The sequence below is a fragment of the Rattus norvegicus genome, chromosome 6, assembly GCF_036323735.1.
Source record: "Rattus norvegicus strain BN/NHsdMcwi chromosome 6, GRCr8, whole genome shotgun sequence".
In the NCBI taxonomy this organism is placed as follows: domain Eukaryota; kingdom Metazoa; phylum Chordata; class Mammalia; order Rodentia; family Muridae; genus Rattus; species Rattus norvegicus.
The window spans coordinates 109398726-109412483 of NC_086024.1; the positions used below are offsets into that span (position 1 = coordinate 109398726).

General features: G+C 44.8%; 1 protein-coding gene across 2 annotated transcripts; it reads left to right on the forward strand.

The window, feature by feature from the left end:
- Positions 1–306: 306 nt before the first annotated feature.
- Acot4 (acyl-CoA thioesterase 4) lies at positions 307–6413 on the forward strand. Of its 2 annotated transcripts, NM_001109440.2 has the most exons (3): positions 1129–1718; positions 3304–3506; positions 4625–6413. In NM_001109440.2, the coding sequence occupies exons 1-3, from the start codon at positions 1262–1264 to the stop codon at positions 5228–5230; spliced, it is 1266 nt and encodes a 421-aa protein (NP_001102910.1). In that variant the 5' UTR covers positions 1129–1261; the 3' UTR covers positions 5231–6413. The 2 variants fall into 2 exon arrangements, with proteins under 2 accessions (XP_038968847.2, NP_001102910.1); XM_039112919.2 differs by lacking the exon at positions 3304–3506 and having other exon boundaries at positions 307–1718; positions 4625–5433.
- The last annotated feature ends 7345 nt before the right edge of the window (positions 6414–13758 follow it).

Genomic DNA, 13758 nt, shown 5'->3' on the forward strand with positions numbered 1-13758 from the left:
AGCCTCTGCTGTGTGTACAAGTGGACACGTGCATGCACAGTCACACACATCCCACACACATACATATATAAACACACAAGGGGAGGTTGACACTGTATGTTTATAAGAACTCTCCAAATCACCCGGAGGCTATCCGTTTTGTCACAGAACAACTTAAAAGATACAAATTGGCTGTACTCTCTAGAACTCTCTAGAACCTCATTCTTCAGTGTGCTCCTGCCAGGCTGAGTAGAAGAAGTGGTTGTTATAGACAGGCTAATAAAAGCAGGAATAAAGAACAAAGACAGGATTTGTCATTTTGAAAGTGTTTTTTTTTTTAGTAAGGTAGCATCGGGGAGACAGAAAAAAAGTGACACAATGTTTAACTTCAGGTTACTTGAAGTAAAGATGCTAAGATTAACCAGGCAAGGAAAAAGCGCCCCAGAATGTCACTTGATTCCCATTTACGGTTCCCATCTGGTGGTTAACTCTCCTGTCTCTCAAGAAATAATTCAGTTCAGTTTGATGACTGGAATCTCAATGCTCACTTCTACATAACTCATAGAGGAGGCGAACTCATTTCTACATCTAACTGGTCTGTTAGTTCCCAGTGCAGTGGCTTATCTGAAACCAGAGTCCCCATCATTTCCATAGAACACCTTTTATGGTCCTTACTTAAGTACGGTCTTCTCAGTCCCATTATATTTACCACGGGACAGAACATTGCCTCAGTTGACGCTCTTCCTTTGGGCCGTTTCAGTTTGAACATCTGTCTTATGTGTATCTAGTGGGATGGCAACAAGCATCCTAAACCCAAGCCAGGAGGTTGCATAAGCACTCACATATCCGAATATTACGCTGCACCATTTTATCAGGCCATTGGACAACATTGGACATTGGATGAAGCCAACTTCCCTTCGGAGAACTTTCTATGGCACCCTTGACACCTGCTCAGCCCCTAGATCTTTCAAGCCTCCAAGTAAAGGTGGGTCCAGGCAACCACATCAGTGGCCTCTTCATCCTGTACCTGAGAGCCATTTGATTCATTCACCAATCACTTTCACAACACCACATGGGAGTGGAGAGAAGCAGAATCCTATGGCCTGAATCCAGAATCAAGGCTCAGCCCAGAAGCCAGACCTCTGACCTCTCTGTGCCCAAATTGCTGACAGACTTCGGGGCCTCTCTTGTCTGGGTCCTAGAGACCCACCAGGTCGGCTCCACAGCAGGCCAGGCTCTGCTCCGAACTCCGCGTGGTGCTCTCGTAAGTTTTCAGCTCCCCATGGCGGCGACGCTGAGCCTGGAGCCCGCCGGCCGCAGCTGCTGGGACGAGCCGCTGAGCATCACGGTGCGCGGCCTGGCCCCGGAGCAGCCCGTCACGCTGCGCGCCGCCCTGCGCGACGAGAAGGGCGCGCTCTTCCGAGCCCACGCGCGCTACCACGCCGACTCCCACGGAATGCTGGACCTGGCGCGCGCTCCCGCGCTGGGCGGCAGCTTCGCGGGGCTCGAGCCCATGGGGCTGCTCTGGGCTATGGAACCCGAACGGCCTTTCTGGCGTCTGATCAAGCGCGACGTGCAGACGCCCTTCGTGGTGGAGCTGGAGGTGCTGGACGGACACGAGCCCGACGGCGGACAGCGGCTTGCACGGGCGGTGCACGAGCGTCACTTCATGGCTCCCGGGGTGCGGCGCGTGCCCGTGCGCGAGGGCCGGGTGCGCGCCACGCTCTTTCTGCCTCCAGGTAAGTTGGGTTGTAGAGGGTGGTAGCTTGCAGGCTAAGTCTAGGGATGAGGTGGGGGTCTGGGCTTCCTAGGAAGTTGCTATTGGCCATTTCAGTGGCCTCGCAAACAGGTTGGGGGGGTGTGTTCATACAGTAGCAAGTGCCCTTTGCTTGCATTATCTCATTTAATCTCTGTTTATCCCAAATAATGTTACCAGCTACTGAAAAACAAAACAGGTGAACTTTGCTGCAGTACTCTACCTTACAGATCTCCCCAGGCATCACGGTTAAGAGAAATGATAGAGGAGACTGCCACATTGTCCTTCACACAGGAAGCCCCTTTCCCCACTCCACCCCCGCCCCTAGTCAGCGCGCGCATGCACACACACACACACACACACACACACACACACACACACACACACACAGGCACGCACGCGCGCGCGCACTCGCACACACGCGCACACACTCACACAACCTCAAGGGTTAATGCCGTAGTACATCCAGCTTAGCATCAATCGTTTTTGTTCTTGTTATTTTAAATGTAACTTTATGCTGGTTTGTGAGATGACTCAGTGATTAAGAGCACTCACTGGCTACTTTATCAGAAGTCCTGGGTTCAATTCCCAGCACCTGCATGGCAGCCCACAGCTGTCTGTAACTCCAGTTCTAGGAGATCTGACACTCTCACATAGATACACTCTCACACAGATAAATATGCAAGCAAAAAGCCAACGAATATAAAATAAAAATAAATTTAACTTTATTATGTTTTCTCATGTGTGTATGGTTTGTGTGTGCTGGTGCTCACGGGGGTCAGAAGAGGGAACCAGATCTCCTTGACCTGGGGTTACAGGTGCTTGTGAGCTCCAGTTTTGGGTCCTGGGTCTTCTACAAGAACAGGGAGGCCTCTCAACCACTGTAGCACTCTCTAGCCCCCCATACACACACACACACACACACACACACACACACACACACACACACACACACTTCCCATTGTCTGCAGCCCTCAGCAGAGCAGGAGGGGACAGTCCAAGGCATGCAAGTCCTCCTTCCAAAATGTATTCCTCACCCCAAGATTTATCAGTCTCTCTGTAACAACACCCAATATGTAGAAGTATGCAAATAGGGGTTGGGGATTTAGCTCAGTGGTAGAGCGCTTGCCTAGCAAGCACAAGGCCCTGGGTTCGGTCCCCAGCTCTGGGGGGTGGGGGTGGGGAAGTATGCAAATAGTTTCTTACAGAATCATTGATAAATTTCCAATCTTAAACGGTATCATTTATAGCAACCCTTCCCCCCCCCAATCATGTCATTGGTTTACAAAGAAAAATAAGTTTATGGTTTTGTATTGGACCAAATTCATAACTGTCCTCCCGTGGCTTGTGGGCTACAGTTTGGATTCCAGAAGAGAATTTAAATTCATGAGACAGCTTAGATTTTTTTTTTCTCACTCCAAACCTCCCATGTCTCCCTTCAGTAGTGACATGGGATCTGTTTTCCTGGATTCATAGAAACCAACTAAACAATTTAGAAAGGTGTCTAAGAGAGAAGCGAATTCTTTGGATTGCATGATGCATTTGCCTTGTCATGTTCCCCTCTGTAGGACAAGGACCCTTTCCAGGGATCATCGATGTCTATGGTGTTGGAGGGGGCCTATTGGAATACCGAGCCAGCCTTCTGGCTGGTCATGGCTTTGCCACATTGGCTCTGGCTTTTTATGGCTTTGAAGATCTCCCTAAAGAGTTCAATGTCATAGAAGTGGACTACTTTGAAGAAGCAGTGTGCTACATGCTCCAACACCCGAAGGTTCTCCTCGTGTGCTTTATTCACTCGGTTTCCCTAGGAACATCTCTCTACAGGGGTGGTCTCCTGCACCAGCTGTACTGAGGCTGCTCTCTCTCCTTTGTTCAGAAAGAAAGTTTCTTGTGAAGATTTTCTTGGCTTTGGTCATCTAAAACTTCCCCTTTCTCTGTTGCAAAGATTCACAAAAATTTACTAAAATGAAATCCCACTTCATATAATAGTAAAATTCCTCTTGCCATACAGACTAGATATCTTAGCATGCTGGCTTTATAACCTTTAATTATCCTCTCAAATTTAACCACAACTTGCCCAACATTTTCTAAAGCTAAGAGCTACTAAGTTGGACTTTGAACTCTGTTTCTATGAAGTTAATCATTTTCTAGTCTTTCTTGGATGGGGTTGGACGAATGATCCAAATCTTGAACCACTGACTGCTTAATCCACATGGTTCAACACACAGCCAAATACAGCCATGGGTCAGACTCAGTGGAAATGAGGTCTTCACCTCGACAGGCTCCCATGACTTAGCACTTACAAGCAATTCCAAAATGTGACTATGCAGGGAAAGATTCACTTACTTTTATTTTATGGTATTTTGCCTGCATGGCTATACACCAGATGCATGTATTGACCCCAGAGGCCAGGAGAGGGCAACAGATCCCTTGGCAGTTATGACAGTTGTTAGCTGCCCTGTGGGTATTGGGAATCAAACCAGGATCCTTTGGAAGAGCAGTCAGTGCTCTTAACAACTGAGTCATCTCTCCAGCCCTTCTACTTACATCTTTTGATGCTAGGAAACGTCACTAACCTTTTTTGCTATACATGTTCCACAGCACACGTGTAGAGATGGGAATCACTTGCAAGAGTCAATTCTCCCCTTTCACATCGAGAAGAATTGAACACAGGTCGTCAGATTTGGCTGCAAGCACCTTTACCCAATGAGCCATCTCCTTAGCTCTTTTCTTTCTTTTTGGTTTTTTGAAGTTGCTTGGCCTGGCCTTGAACTCTCTATGTGACTGACTTTGAACTCCTGATCAATCCTCCTGCCTTCCCCTTCCCTGTGCTAGATTATAGGCATGTTCCAGCTCTGACTCTTACTCATCTTTTTTTTTTCTTTCTAGGTAAAAGGCCCAGACATTGGACTTCTGGGTCTTTCTCTAGGAGCTGATGTTTGCCTGATCATGGCTTCCTTCTTGAAGAATGTTTCAGCCACAGTTTCCATCAATGGCTCTGCATTCAGCGGAAACAGATACATACACTACAAGCAGACTATGATTCCACCATTGGGCCATGACCTGAGGAGAACGAAGGTGGCTTTCTCAGGCATTCTGGACATTGTGGATATACGGAATGACGCTGTAGGAGGCTGTGAGAACCCCAGCATGATACCAATAGAGAAGGCCAAGGGGCCCATCCTCTTTGTTGCTGGTCAGGATGACCATTGCTGGAGGAGTGAGTTATACACTCAGATAGCCTCGGAACGGTTACAGGCTCACGGAAAGGAGAGGCCTCAGATAATCTCTTACCCTGGGACTGGGCATTACATCGAGCCACCTTACTTCCCCATGTGCCCAGCTTCCCTGCACAAAATAGTGAACAAAGCTGTGGTCTGGGGAGGGGAGGTCAGGGCTCACTCAAAAGCCCAGATAGATGCATGGAAGCAAATTCTATCCTTCTTTGGCAAACACCTGGACAGTACTCACAACAGAGCCTCCTGCAGATTGTAGTGCGTTTGCCTGTAACAGACATGGCAGATTCAAGGTCAAATTTTAATGTCCAGTGACTATGTGAATCAGTTTTCTGCTGGATGACATGAAATTCATGTTCGGGGCATTAATGGTTATTAATCAATGGTTACCCTACCATCAACATGTGCTTGCCACAGATTCAGCTATATGAGATACAATGAGTAAAGTTTAAAAAACAGCGATCCCTGTTAAAACGTCTCATTTCTTCTAAGCTCAGCATTTCTGTGGTAGTTGCAGCTGTTTTGTTCCATTTATTATTGTTTTGTTTTTTTCTTTTGGGGACAGGACCTCAGCTTTGGCTGGCCTGGAACTTGCCATGTAAAGGAAGCTGGCCTTGAACTCACAGAGACTATCCTGCTTTTGCCTCCTGAGTGCCAGGATTAAAGGCTCCCACCACCATGCATGCATTCATTTTCCTACTTAGTCAGTGCTTTGACTCATGGCTCACCTTTAAAGACCGTGACTGGGGCTGCCTCGTTTCATGTCAACTCTACTGACACAAGCTGGCGTCATCTGAAAGGAGGGAGCCTGATGTGTGTGCACATCCACCTGAATATACATGTGTGTACCTTCCACACGCAGGCACCCATGCACACATGCAGCCACATGTGTACACACACATGCACACATATACATATTTGCACAACACACACACACGCACACCAAGACAACAAGACAACAAGGAAAAAATGACAATTTTGCCATCTCAATGGGGTAGATAGAGCCTTTAAATAATTTTCCAAATAATATTTCTGAAAATGCTTCTCACCTGTATTGATTAAAACAGCAAAGAAACAAAAATCTGTGGCTTTCTATTCAAGATCACTTGGAGCCTTATTATTTTTTCCCATTCAAGCTAAAAGGTAAACGTTAAGAGAGACTCCCTAAAGTTTCATTTTGCAAGAAATACAATTGGATTAGGGTCTCTTTAATCAACCCATAAATTTCAGTGTGTGAGTGTGTGTGTGAATGTGTGTGTGAGTGTGTGTGTGTCAGTGTGTGAGTGTGTATGTGAATGTGTGTATGAGTGTGTGTGAGTGTGTGTATGAGTGTGTGAGTGTGTGTGTGTGAGTGTGTATGAGTGTGTGTGTGAGTGTGTGTATGAATGTGTGAGTGTGTGTATGAGTGTGTGTGTGTGTGTGTGTGTGTGTGTGTGTGTGTGTCTGGTGTATGCGGTCAGAGGATGATTTCTGGGTCAGTCTCTCCTAGCATGGGTTCCAGTGATTGCCTCTATGTGTAAGGCTTCTGTGCTTTGTGCTTTTGCCCACTGAGCCAACTCATCAGCCCTTCCTGCCTAGAGACTAGAATTCTAAAATGGAAGCTATAGAATCTTTGGACATATGTGTTTGTGTGTGTGTTTTTCATTTGTGTATGTTCTATTTTGTGTCCACATGTTAAAAATCCACTAAGAAATTCTGTTTTAATTAGCTTATAAATAAAAGGGTCCTCATATAAATAAACTTTAGGTCACAGTAATTGCTAGGCAGTAGGGGCACACACCTTTAATCTCAACACTCTGAAGGCAGAGGCAGGTGAATCTCTGAGTTCGAGGCCAGGCTGGTCTACATAGTAAGTTCCAGGACAGCTGGGGCTACAGGAAAAACTCTGTCTTGAAAAACAATAACAACAAAGATTATGGTAATTAACCCAGATCTCTTATAGTTCACATGCCTTAAGTAAACCTTTGTTAAGCAGGCTTTAACAAAAATGATGTTCTCATAACTGTTAGCAGACATTTTTTACAAACAAAATTTTAGTTACATTTAATGTTGTGTATGTGTATGTTTAGGTCAGAAGACAACTTGCAGGAATCAGCTGTCCTTTGACCATGGTAGAAAGTGGTCAGACTTGGTGGCAAGCAACTTAATCAGTGGTAAAAGAGCCAGAGTTGGGGTCAATCTAAGGCCAGTGGGAAAATTCCAACACAAACCTCCTAGCACTAAGACCCCTCCCTTCCAGGAGGAATAGATCCAGCTTAGTTCTGGAACTGAAAGACCTCCGGAGTGGGGAGACCCTCACTCAAGTCTCGGGATGACTCGACCCCCCAAGAACTCACGTAAGACCATCCTTGCTGTAAGTTACATGAGGTTTATTGATAGGAACCAGTGCACTGGGGTCGAGACTTGTATCCCACGCGGGGGCAGAGGAGTTTGACCACGAGTAGCTGGGAGAAGAGGTATTTAAAGGAAGAAACCACAAAAACAACCACTTAAGGGGGTAGGGATGGCATCATTGGAAAATGTCAAGAATACCAGTGAAAAATCACAAGGAGAAACTCCCTGTTTCTCAAGATTGTTTAACTTTATGGTCAGCTAGTTCCTGGGAGAAGCTTCCTGTTTCTCAAGATTGTTCTTTAAGATTTTAATCTAACTTTATGGTCAGTTAGTTCCTGGGAGAGAATTGCCAAACCGGCTGGTGTAATTGCAGTTCCAGTGCCCAACCAGTTTCTTTCTTCTGCTCTAAACTTTTGTCTAGGGGGGCAACCTTAAAACTTTTACCTTTCAAAACAACTGCAAGCCAACTATCAGACAAAGTCACCTGTGACTCCCCAACCGACCCCCTTGAAAAGTCCTGGATGGTCCACTAACCACGTGTCAGTTTGAAGGCCACTTCACACCAGCTCCTGTCCAGTTACTATTGTTTGAATTCTGTCCCAATTATCAAAGGTATATAACTCCCTGTTAGAGTCTGCTTGGGGTTATCTCCCTCTTGAGTGGGGCAACCCCAACATGTTGGAACAATAAAATCCCTCTTGCTTTTGCATCGATCACTGCCTCCATGGGTCTCATTCAAGAGGTCCTGGAAGAGGTTCAATTTGGACCTCACACTGGCACCATCTCAGCAGCTCTTTGTTTAGTGGCCAGGCAGGATGATGTTTGTCTGTAATATATGTCTGCTAATTGCTTTTGCCTCTGCGTGAAAAAACACCTCCTAGAACATTTTGAAAGGAAGGATCTATTCAGACTCATGGATTTAACAGTTCAATCCATCATGGCAGGGAAGGCCTGGTACTCTTGGGAGCAGCAACTCATGAGGAAGACTTCTCACTTCAAGTGGCATGGTGACATAAGCCTTTAGTCTGCTTACTCAGGAGGCAGAGGCAGGAAGATCTCTGAGTTTGAGGCTAGCCTGATCTACAGAGAATGTTCCAGGTCAGCCACAGCTACACAGAGAAACCCTGACTCGTAAAAAAAAAAAAGAAAAAAAAAAAAGAAACCAAAAAGACTTCTCCCTTCATGGTAGACCAGGAGCCAGATAGTCTTTCTCGATGGTCTTCTACCCTCTTCTTCCTCTTCCTCCTCTTCCTCTTACAATTACTCTTGTAACAGTGTAACTCTGGCTGGCCTAGGCTTGCTATATAAACAATATCTCCAATTATAAGATCTACTTTACCTCTGCCTGCTGAGTACAGGGATTAAAGGTGTGTCGTGTGCCTCTATACCACACCACACCACACCACACCACACCATTGGAGCCAGGTTTTCTTAACAAATTTTCTTTTCCTAGTTAAAAAAAAACCAAAAAAAAAAAAAAAACCACAGGGCTGGAGAGATGGCTCATCCAGACTACTCTTCCAGAGGTCCTGAGTTCAATTCCCAGCAACCACATGGTGGCTCACAACCATCTGTAATGAGATCTGATGCCCTCTTCTGGTGTATCTGAAGACAGCTACAGTGTACTTATATATAATAACAAATGAGTAAATCTTTAAAAAAAAAAAAACCACAAAAGTTTTGATAGTCAATTCTGAAATCTGTTTTTTGTTCTCCTGGCTATGTTCTGAAGAGATTTCCCAAATTACAGTCTTTACTAACTGATCTCTGACTGTCTGTCTGTCTGTCTGCCTGCCTATTTCTCTGTTGGTATCTGTCTGTCTCTTCATCATGAACTCCGTTGAGGTTTTTTTTCTTTTACTCTGATTTTGACTTTACTATTTTAAAAGACAGCAAAAATGTTTGTCTTAATGACACAGATGAAACTTCTTGTGCTGAATCAGAGGAAAACCACAGGATTCCACATGCCTTCACCATCTCCAAAGCCCTCAATGCTCAAGGCTCTGGCTTTCACGTTGCCATTCTTCTGTATCAGGATGACACATGAATTTTTTCAAAATGTGTAAAATGTCTGCCTGTCACGGTTTCCAGTGAGTAAAACCAGATACCTCCAACGAGCCTGTGTATTCTCCAGACATCAAGGATGCTCAGTGAGAACTCTGTCTAACTTGGTGTAGTCTCAGAACTTGGGAGGCAGAAGCAGAAATATTCCTAAGAGACTGAGGCTATCTGGGCTAGAGATTGAGATCCCTGCCTCAAAAATAGACAAACAACATTAACAAAGGCCTACAAAATAAGATCTGCCTAGGTTTGGTTACCTGGAGCAGTTTCTAAAGCTAAGATTACTGTTTGCTAAATCAAGTCTCTTACTACACCTTTGGGGAATCACTAAACAGAATCTGATTAAACTAAACTTGTGAAGAAACTGGCTTATATTGTCTTTGGAATGTTGGTGTGACAGTAGAGGAGGGGGGAAAGACACAGTTTTTGCTTTGTTCTATTCTGTGCTGTTTTGTTCTCTTACTGGCTGCCCCTGTGCGGCCCAGGCTAGCCTGACAGTTGCTATAGGCCAGGCTGGACTCCTGAGAGGTGGGATTACTAGAATGTACCCTAATAACCATTGTATTATAAGCTATAAATTTCTAAGAAAAGCCATTATTGGGGTATGTGTGTGGGTGTGTAAAATTATCTGCGTGTAGATGAATCCATCCTAAATTATTCTGCGCTCCTCCAGTCCTCTTTCTCTGACAGATTACTAACAGTAAACATTCAATTATCCCATTTACTAAAGTGCTCCTTCCTAAAGCCCTGTAAGCAGAGTTAGAAACAGGAACCAGATCTTAAAGTCGGTTCTCACATCTGAAGGTAAGAAATTTTCCGATGCCATAGAGACGACTAAATATCAGATTAAATATCAGAACGGATTGAATATGAATCAAGCGGACTCTGGCAAGGGCCAGGGCAGCTGTCAGGGAACTCACTAGCAGTCAAAGCCCCTCTGCACTCACTCTTCCTACAGCTGTGGTGAGGGTGTGGCCCTGATCCTGGATTTACCTTGGAATGCTTCACACTTCAACTTTCAAGGGAAATATTAAACATTCAGAAACCACAGCAAACAATCAATTATCCCATTTACTAAAGTGCTCCAGGAGAAAGGCAGGCCACAGTGGTCAGTCTGAATTGTAAGAGCTTCTTTTTTTTTTTTTTTTTTTTTTGGTTCTTTTTTTCGGAGCTGGGGATCGAACCCAGGGCCTTGCGTGTAAGAGCTTCTTACAGGACCTTGACTATGATTTTTTTTTTAAGATTTATTTATTTATCATATACAAGTACACTGTAGTTGGTTTCAGACACACCAGAAGAGGGCATCGGATCCCACTACAGATGGTTGTGAGCCACCATGTGGTTGCTGGGAATTGAACTCAGGACCTCTGGAAGAGCAGTCAGTGCTCTTAACCGCTGAGCCATCTCTCCAGCCCTTGACTATGATTTTTAAAGACATTTTTTCTACTTTACTTATTGCTGGTACCAGAGGTGAAATGCATAGCCTGTTCTTGCTAGGCAAATCCTCTCTACTGCTGAGACACACCCCAGCCCTTAGATATGACCAGAGTTAGGTGATCTGCTCTTCTGTTTCAAGAATACGGGCGCTTTCTTGACCTTAATTATGAGAAGTTGGAGAAATATTCTGCTGATGATCTCATTTTAGTAAATACAAATAATAATAATAATAATAATAATAATAATAATAATAATAATAATCTGTGGTTTTGAGGCCAGTGTAGTCTGTATAGTGAGTTCTGGGCTATCAAGGACTGGACTGCATGGTGAAACCCTGCTTCAAAAATAAAAACAAACACACAACCCATAAATAAATATTTATTATTTCCAAATACTTAAATATCCCTTAAATATCAAAGAGAAAGGCTGTTGGTGGTAGTGGATAGTGAAGAAATCAAATAATGTGTTTTTATAAGTCGATGTCCCCTAAGATTCCAATAAAATTATAAAAGTAATCAATGTTCCATGAAACTTTTACTCTCTCAGCCTGAGTATCAGCTGCAACTAAGGGAAAGGTCGTGGCAAGCGCGCAATTAGGTTAAAGATCAATGTATGAGGAGTCAGGAGTGGGGACACCAATTTGTCACCAGGATGACAAGACTTTGTACACGAGGGCAGTGGTCATTTGAAAACTGTGCCTTCCATTTCACTTAATTATCCTCAGTCAAGGGCTTAACATGCCTTGTTTCCTTAATATTCTTTTAAACTTGTAAATAATTTATTAATTGGGTGAAGGTTTTGTTGTTGTTTCAGAGGTAGGATCTTGCTGCGTAGTCCAGGCTTGCCTGAAACTAACTATGTAGCCCAGGCTGTCCTTGAATTCATGATCCTCCAACTTCAGCGTCCTGGGTGCTACAATTATAGGTCTATGCAACCCTCCTGCCTTTTCCTGTTCCCTTCCCACTCCCACACCAACAGATTTTTGTTTTAATGCGCGTATGTATGTGCCTGGTGCCCTCAGAGGCCGGATACCCTGGGACTAGAGTTACAGGTAGCCATAAACTGCCCAGTCTGTGGCACTACTGGGAGGTCATACAACCTTAGGACCTGATACAAGAGGTGAGGCCACAGGGAGCATGCCCTTGAGGGAGACAGTGAAGTTACTCCCTCTCTTGATGACCAGCTGAGTTCTGACCCAGATACCATTTTCAGCAACTCAGCCTTTCCACACTGAATTCAGAGTCTCTTAGTCCTGGATACTTTACCGGACCTCTCGGAGAGAAACCCTTCTGGGAGTGCCCTAATCCTAAGTAGCCAGAGAAATGCCGTTCTAGATCAGAAAAACTATTGTGTCTATTTGTGAAGTCCTAACGCTAGTTGGTGGAGCAGAAATTCCCGTTCTGGGTTAATTCCGAGACAGCATCTCACTGGTTGCCTAGACAACATGGACTCCACGTAAGGCCATTCCTCGCTCAACTTTCTGTGGAGCCAGCGCTTTAGTTGAAGGTACCAGGAATACCTGTGCAGCCCATCATCCTCACGCAGCTCCCAGAACCAGGACTCCCGAGCAAGGGTACAATGAATGGCAAGACCTGGGTCACTTCTTCAGCTGCTTCTCTCTCGGGTGACAGAAGCCATAGGTCTTCCCAGCTGGAAAAGGCAGTAGAAGAAGCTGGCTTTCTTCTATATAATTCAGCTTGTGTTGAGAGCTGAATTAACCAGTTAAGTTTGGTACAAGCCAAGTTTCCCACTTCCGGCTGCAGTTACTTTTTACAGGAAATTCTCAAACCTGAGACCTAATTGTATACTTTTTTGTTTTGCTTGTTTTGTTTTCTGAGTCAGGGTTTCTCTGTGTAGTCCTGACTGTACTGGAACTCACTCTGTAGACCAGGATGGCCTCAAACTCAGAGATCTGCCTGCCTCTGTCTCCCAGAGTGCTGGGATTAAAAGCTGTGTCCACCTTGCCTGGCTCTAAGGTTTTTTGTTTTGTTTTTTTTTTCCCTTGGAGCTGGGGACCGAACCCAGGGCCTTGTGCTTGCTAGGCAAGCGCTCTACCACTGAGCTAAATCCCCAACCCCCTGGCTCTAAGTTTTTAAAAATCATTATTCATTGAGTTTTGAATTGCTTTTCTCCCTTGTCCACTCGGCTCCTTGTTCAGGTAGCTCTAAACTATGGGTGAATTCAGGGAGGGTGAAATCAAGGGATTCCTTCCCCAGGCTAAATCAGCACTTACAGTTTCGAGCAAGCTCTTCCGGGGCCCTTTAAGGCTTTAAGGACTGCAGGAAGCCTAACTAGGACTGTTTGTTTACAGAAAGAGGGTAGGAGGGAGTACCCTTGAGTGTGAGGAAGACTCTCTCCTCTGACACAACTCAGGAGTCAGCTCTGGGTCTCCCTGATTGTAGAAACTTGAAGAATGAAATTCACTGACAAAGTTCGAAGAATCACTTTATTACTACAGGCATAAAGCTTAAAGAATAAAGATGAAATACAGCAGAAAGCAGAGTTCCAGAGTCCCCAAGAGAAGAAAACCAAATTCTTTGAGCTTATCTAGGGATTTCTTATAGGACTCGACACAGAAAGTGGACCAACCCTGAGGAAGAATATCTGAGTATGGGAAGTTGAGCATTGGAAGGCACATAGTCTATGTACATTCTCCTGGTCCAATCAGGGAGTTCAAAGACTGTTCCTGCACTGCTTCCCTGGTTAGGACTGGTTGAAGCCCGTCCCTGTCCATCTCTGACTTCTGCATTATTAGCTCTTGATCTTGTCTGTCTGCTGGTAATTAGTCCTGGCCAGTGTTGCTCTACTCCAACCTTACAAGGCCTGGCTAGTCTTAGGCCTTGACGGAGTCTGCTAGCCATTAACTTACGCTCTACATTATGTGATCAGCTCATAGCCAGACAATGGACCTTTTTCCTTTACTGTCTATGCAGAGTTAACAGTTATCACGGCTAA

Excerpts from the sequence above, each read along its gene's own strand:
- Acot4 (NM_001109440.2), top strand. The coding sequence starts at position 1,262 with ATGGCGGCGACGCTGAGCCTGGAGCCCGCCGGCCGCAGCTGCTGGGAC. Across the intron at positions 1,719-3,303 it reads CACGCTCTTTCTGCCTCCAG|GACAAGGACCCTTTCCAGGG; the intron begins GTAAGTTGGGTT and ends TCCCCTCTGTAG. Across the intron at positions 3,507-4,624 it reads ACATGCTCCAACACCCGAAG|GTAAAAGGCCCAGACATTGG; the intron begins GTTCTCCTCGTG and ends TTTTCTTTCTAG.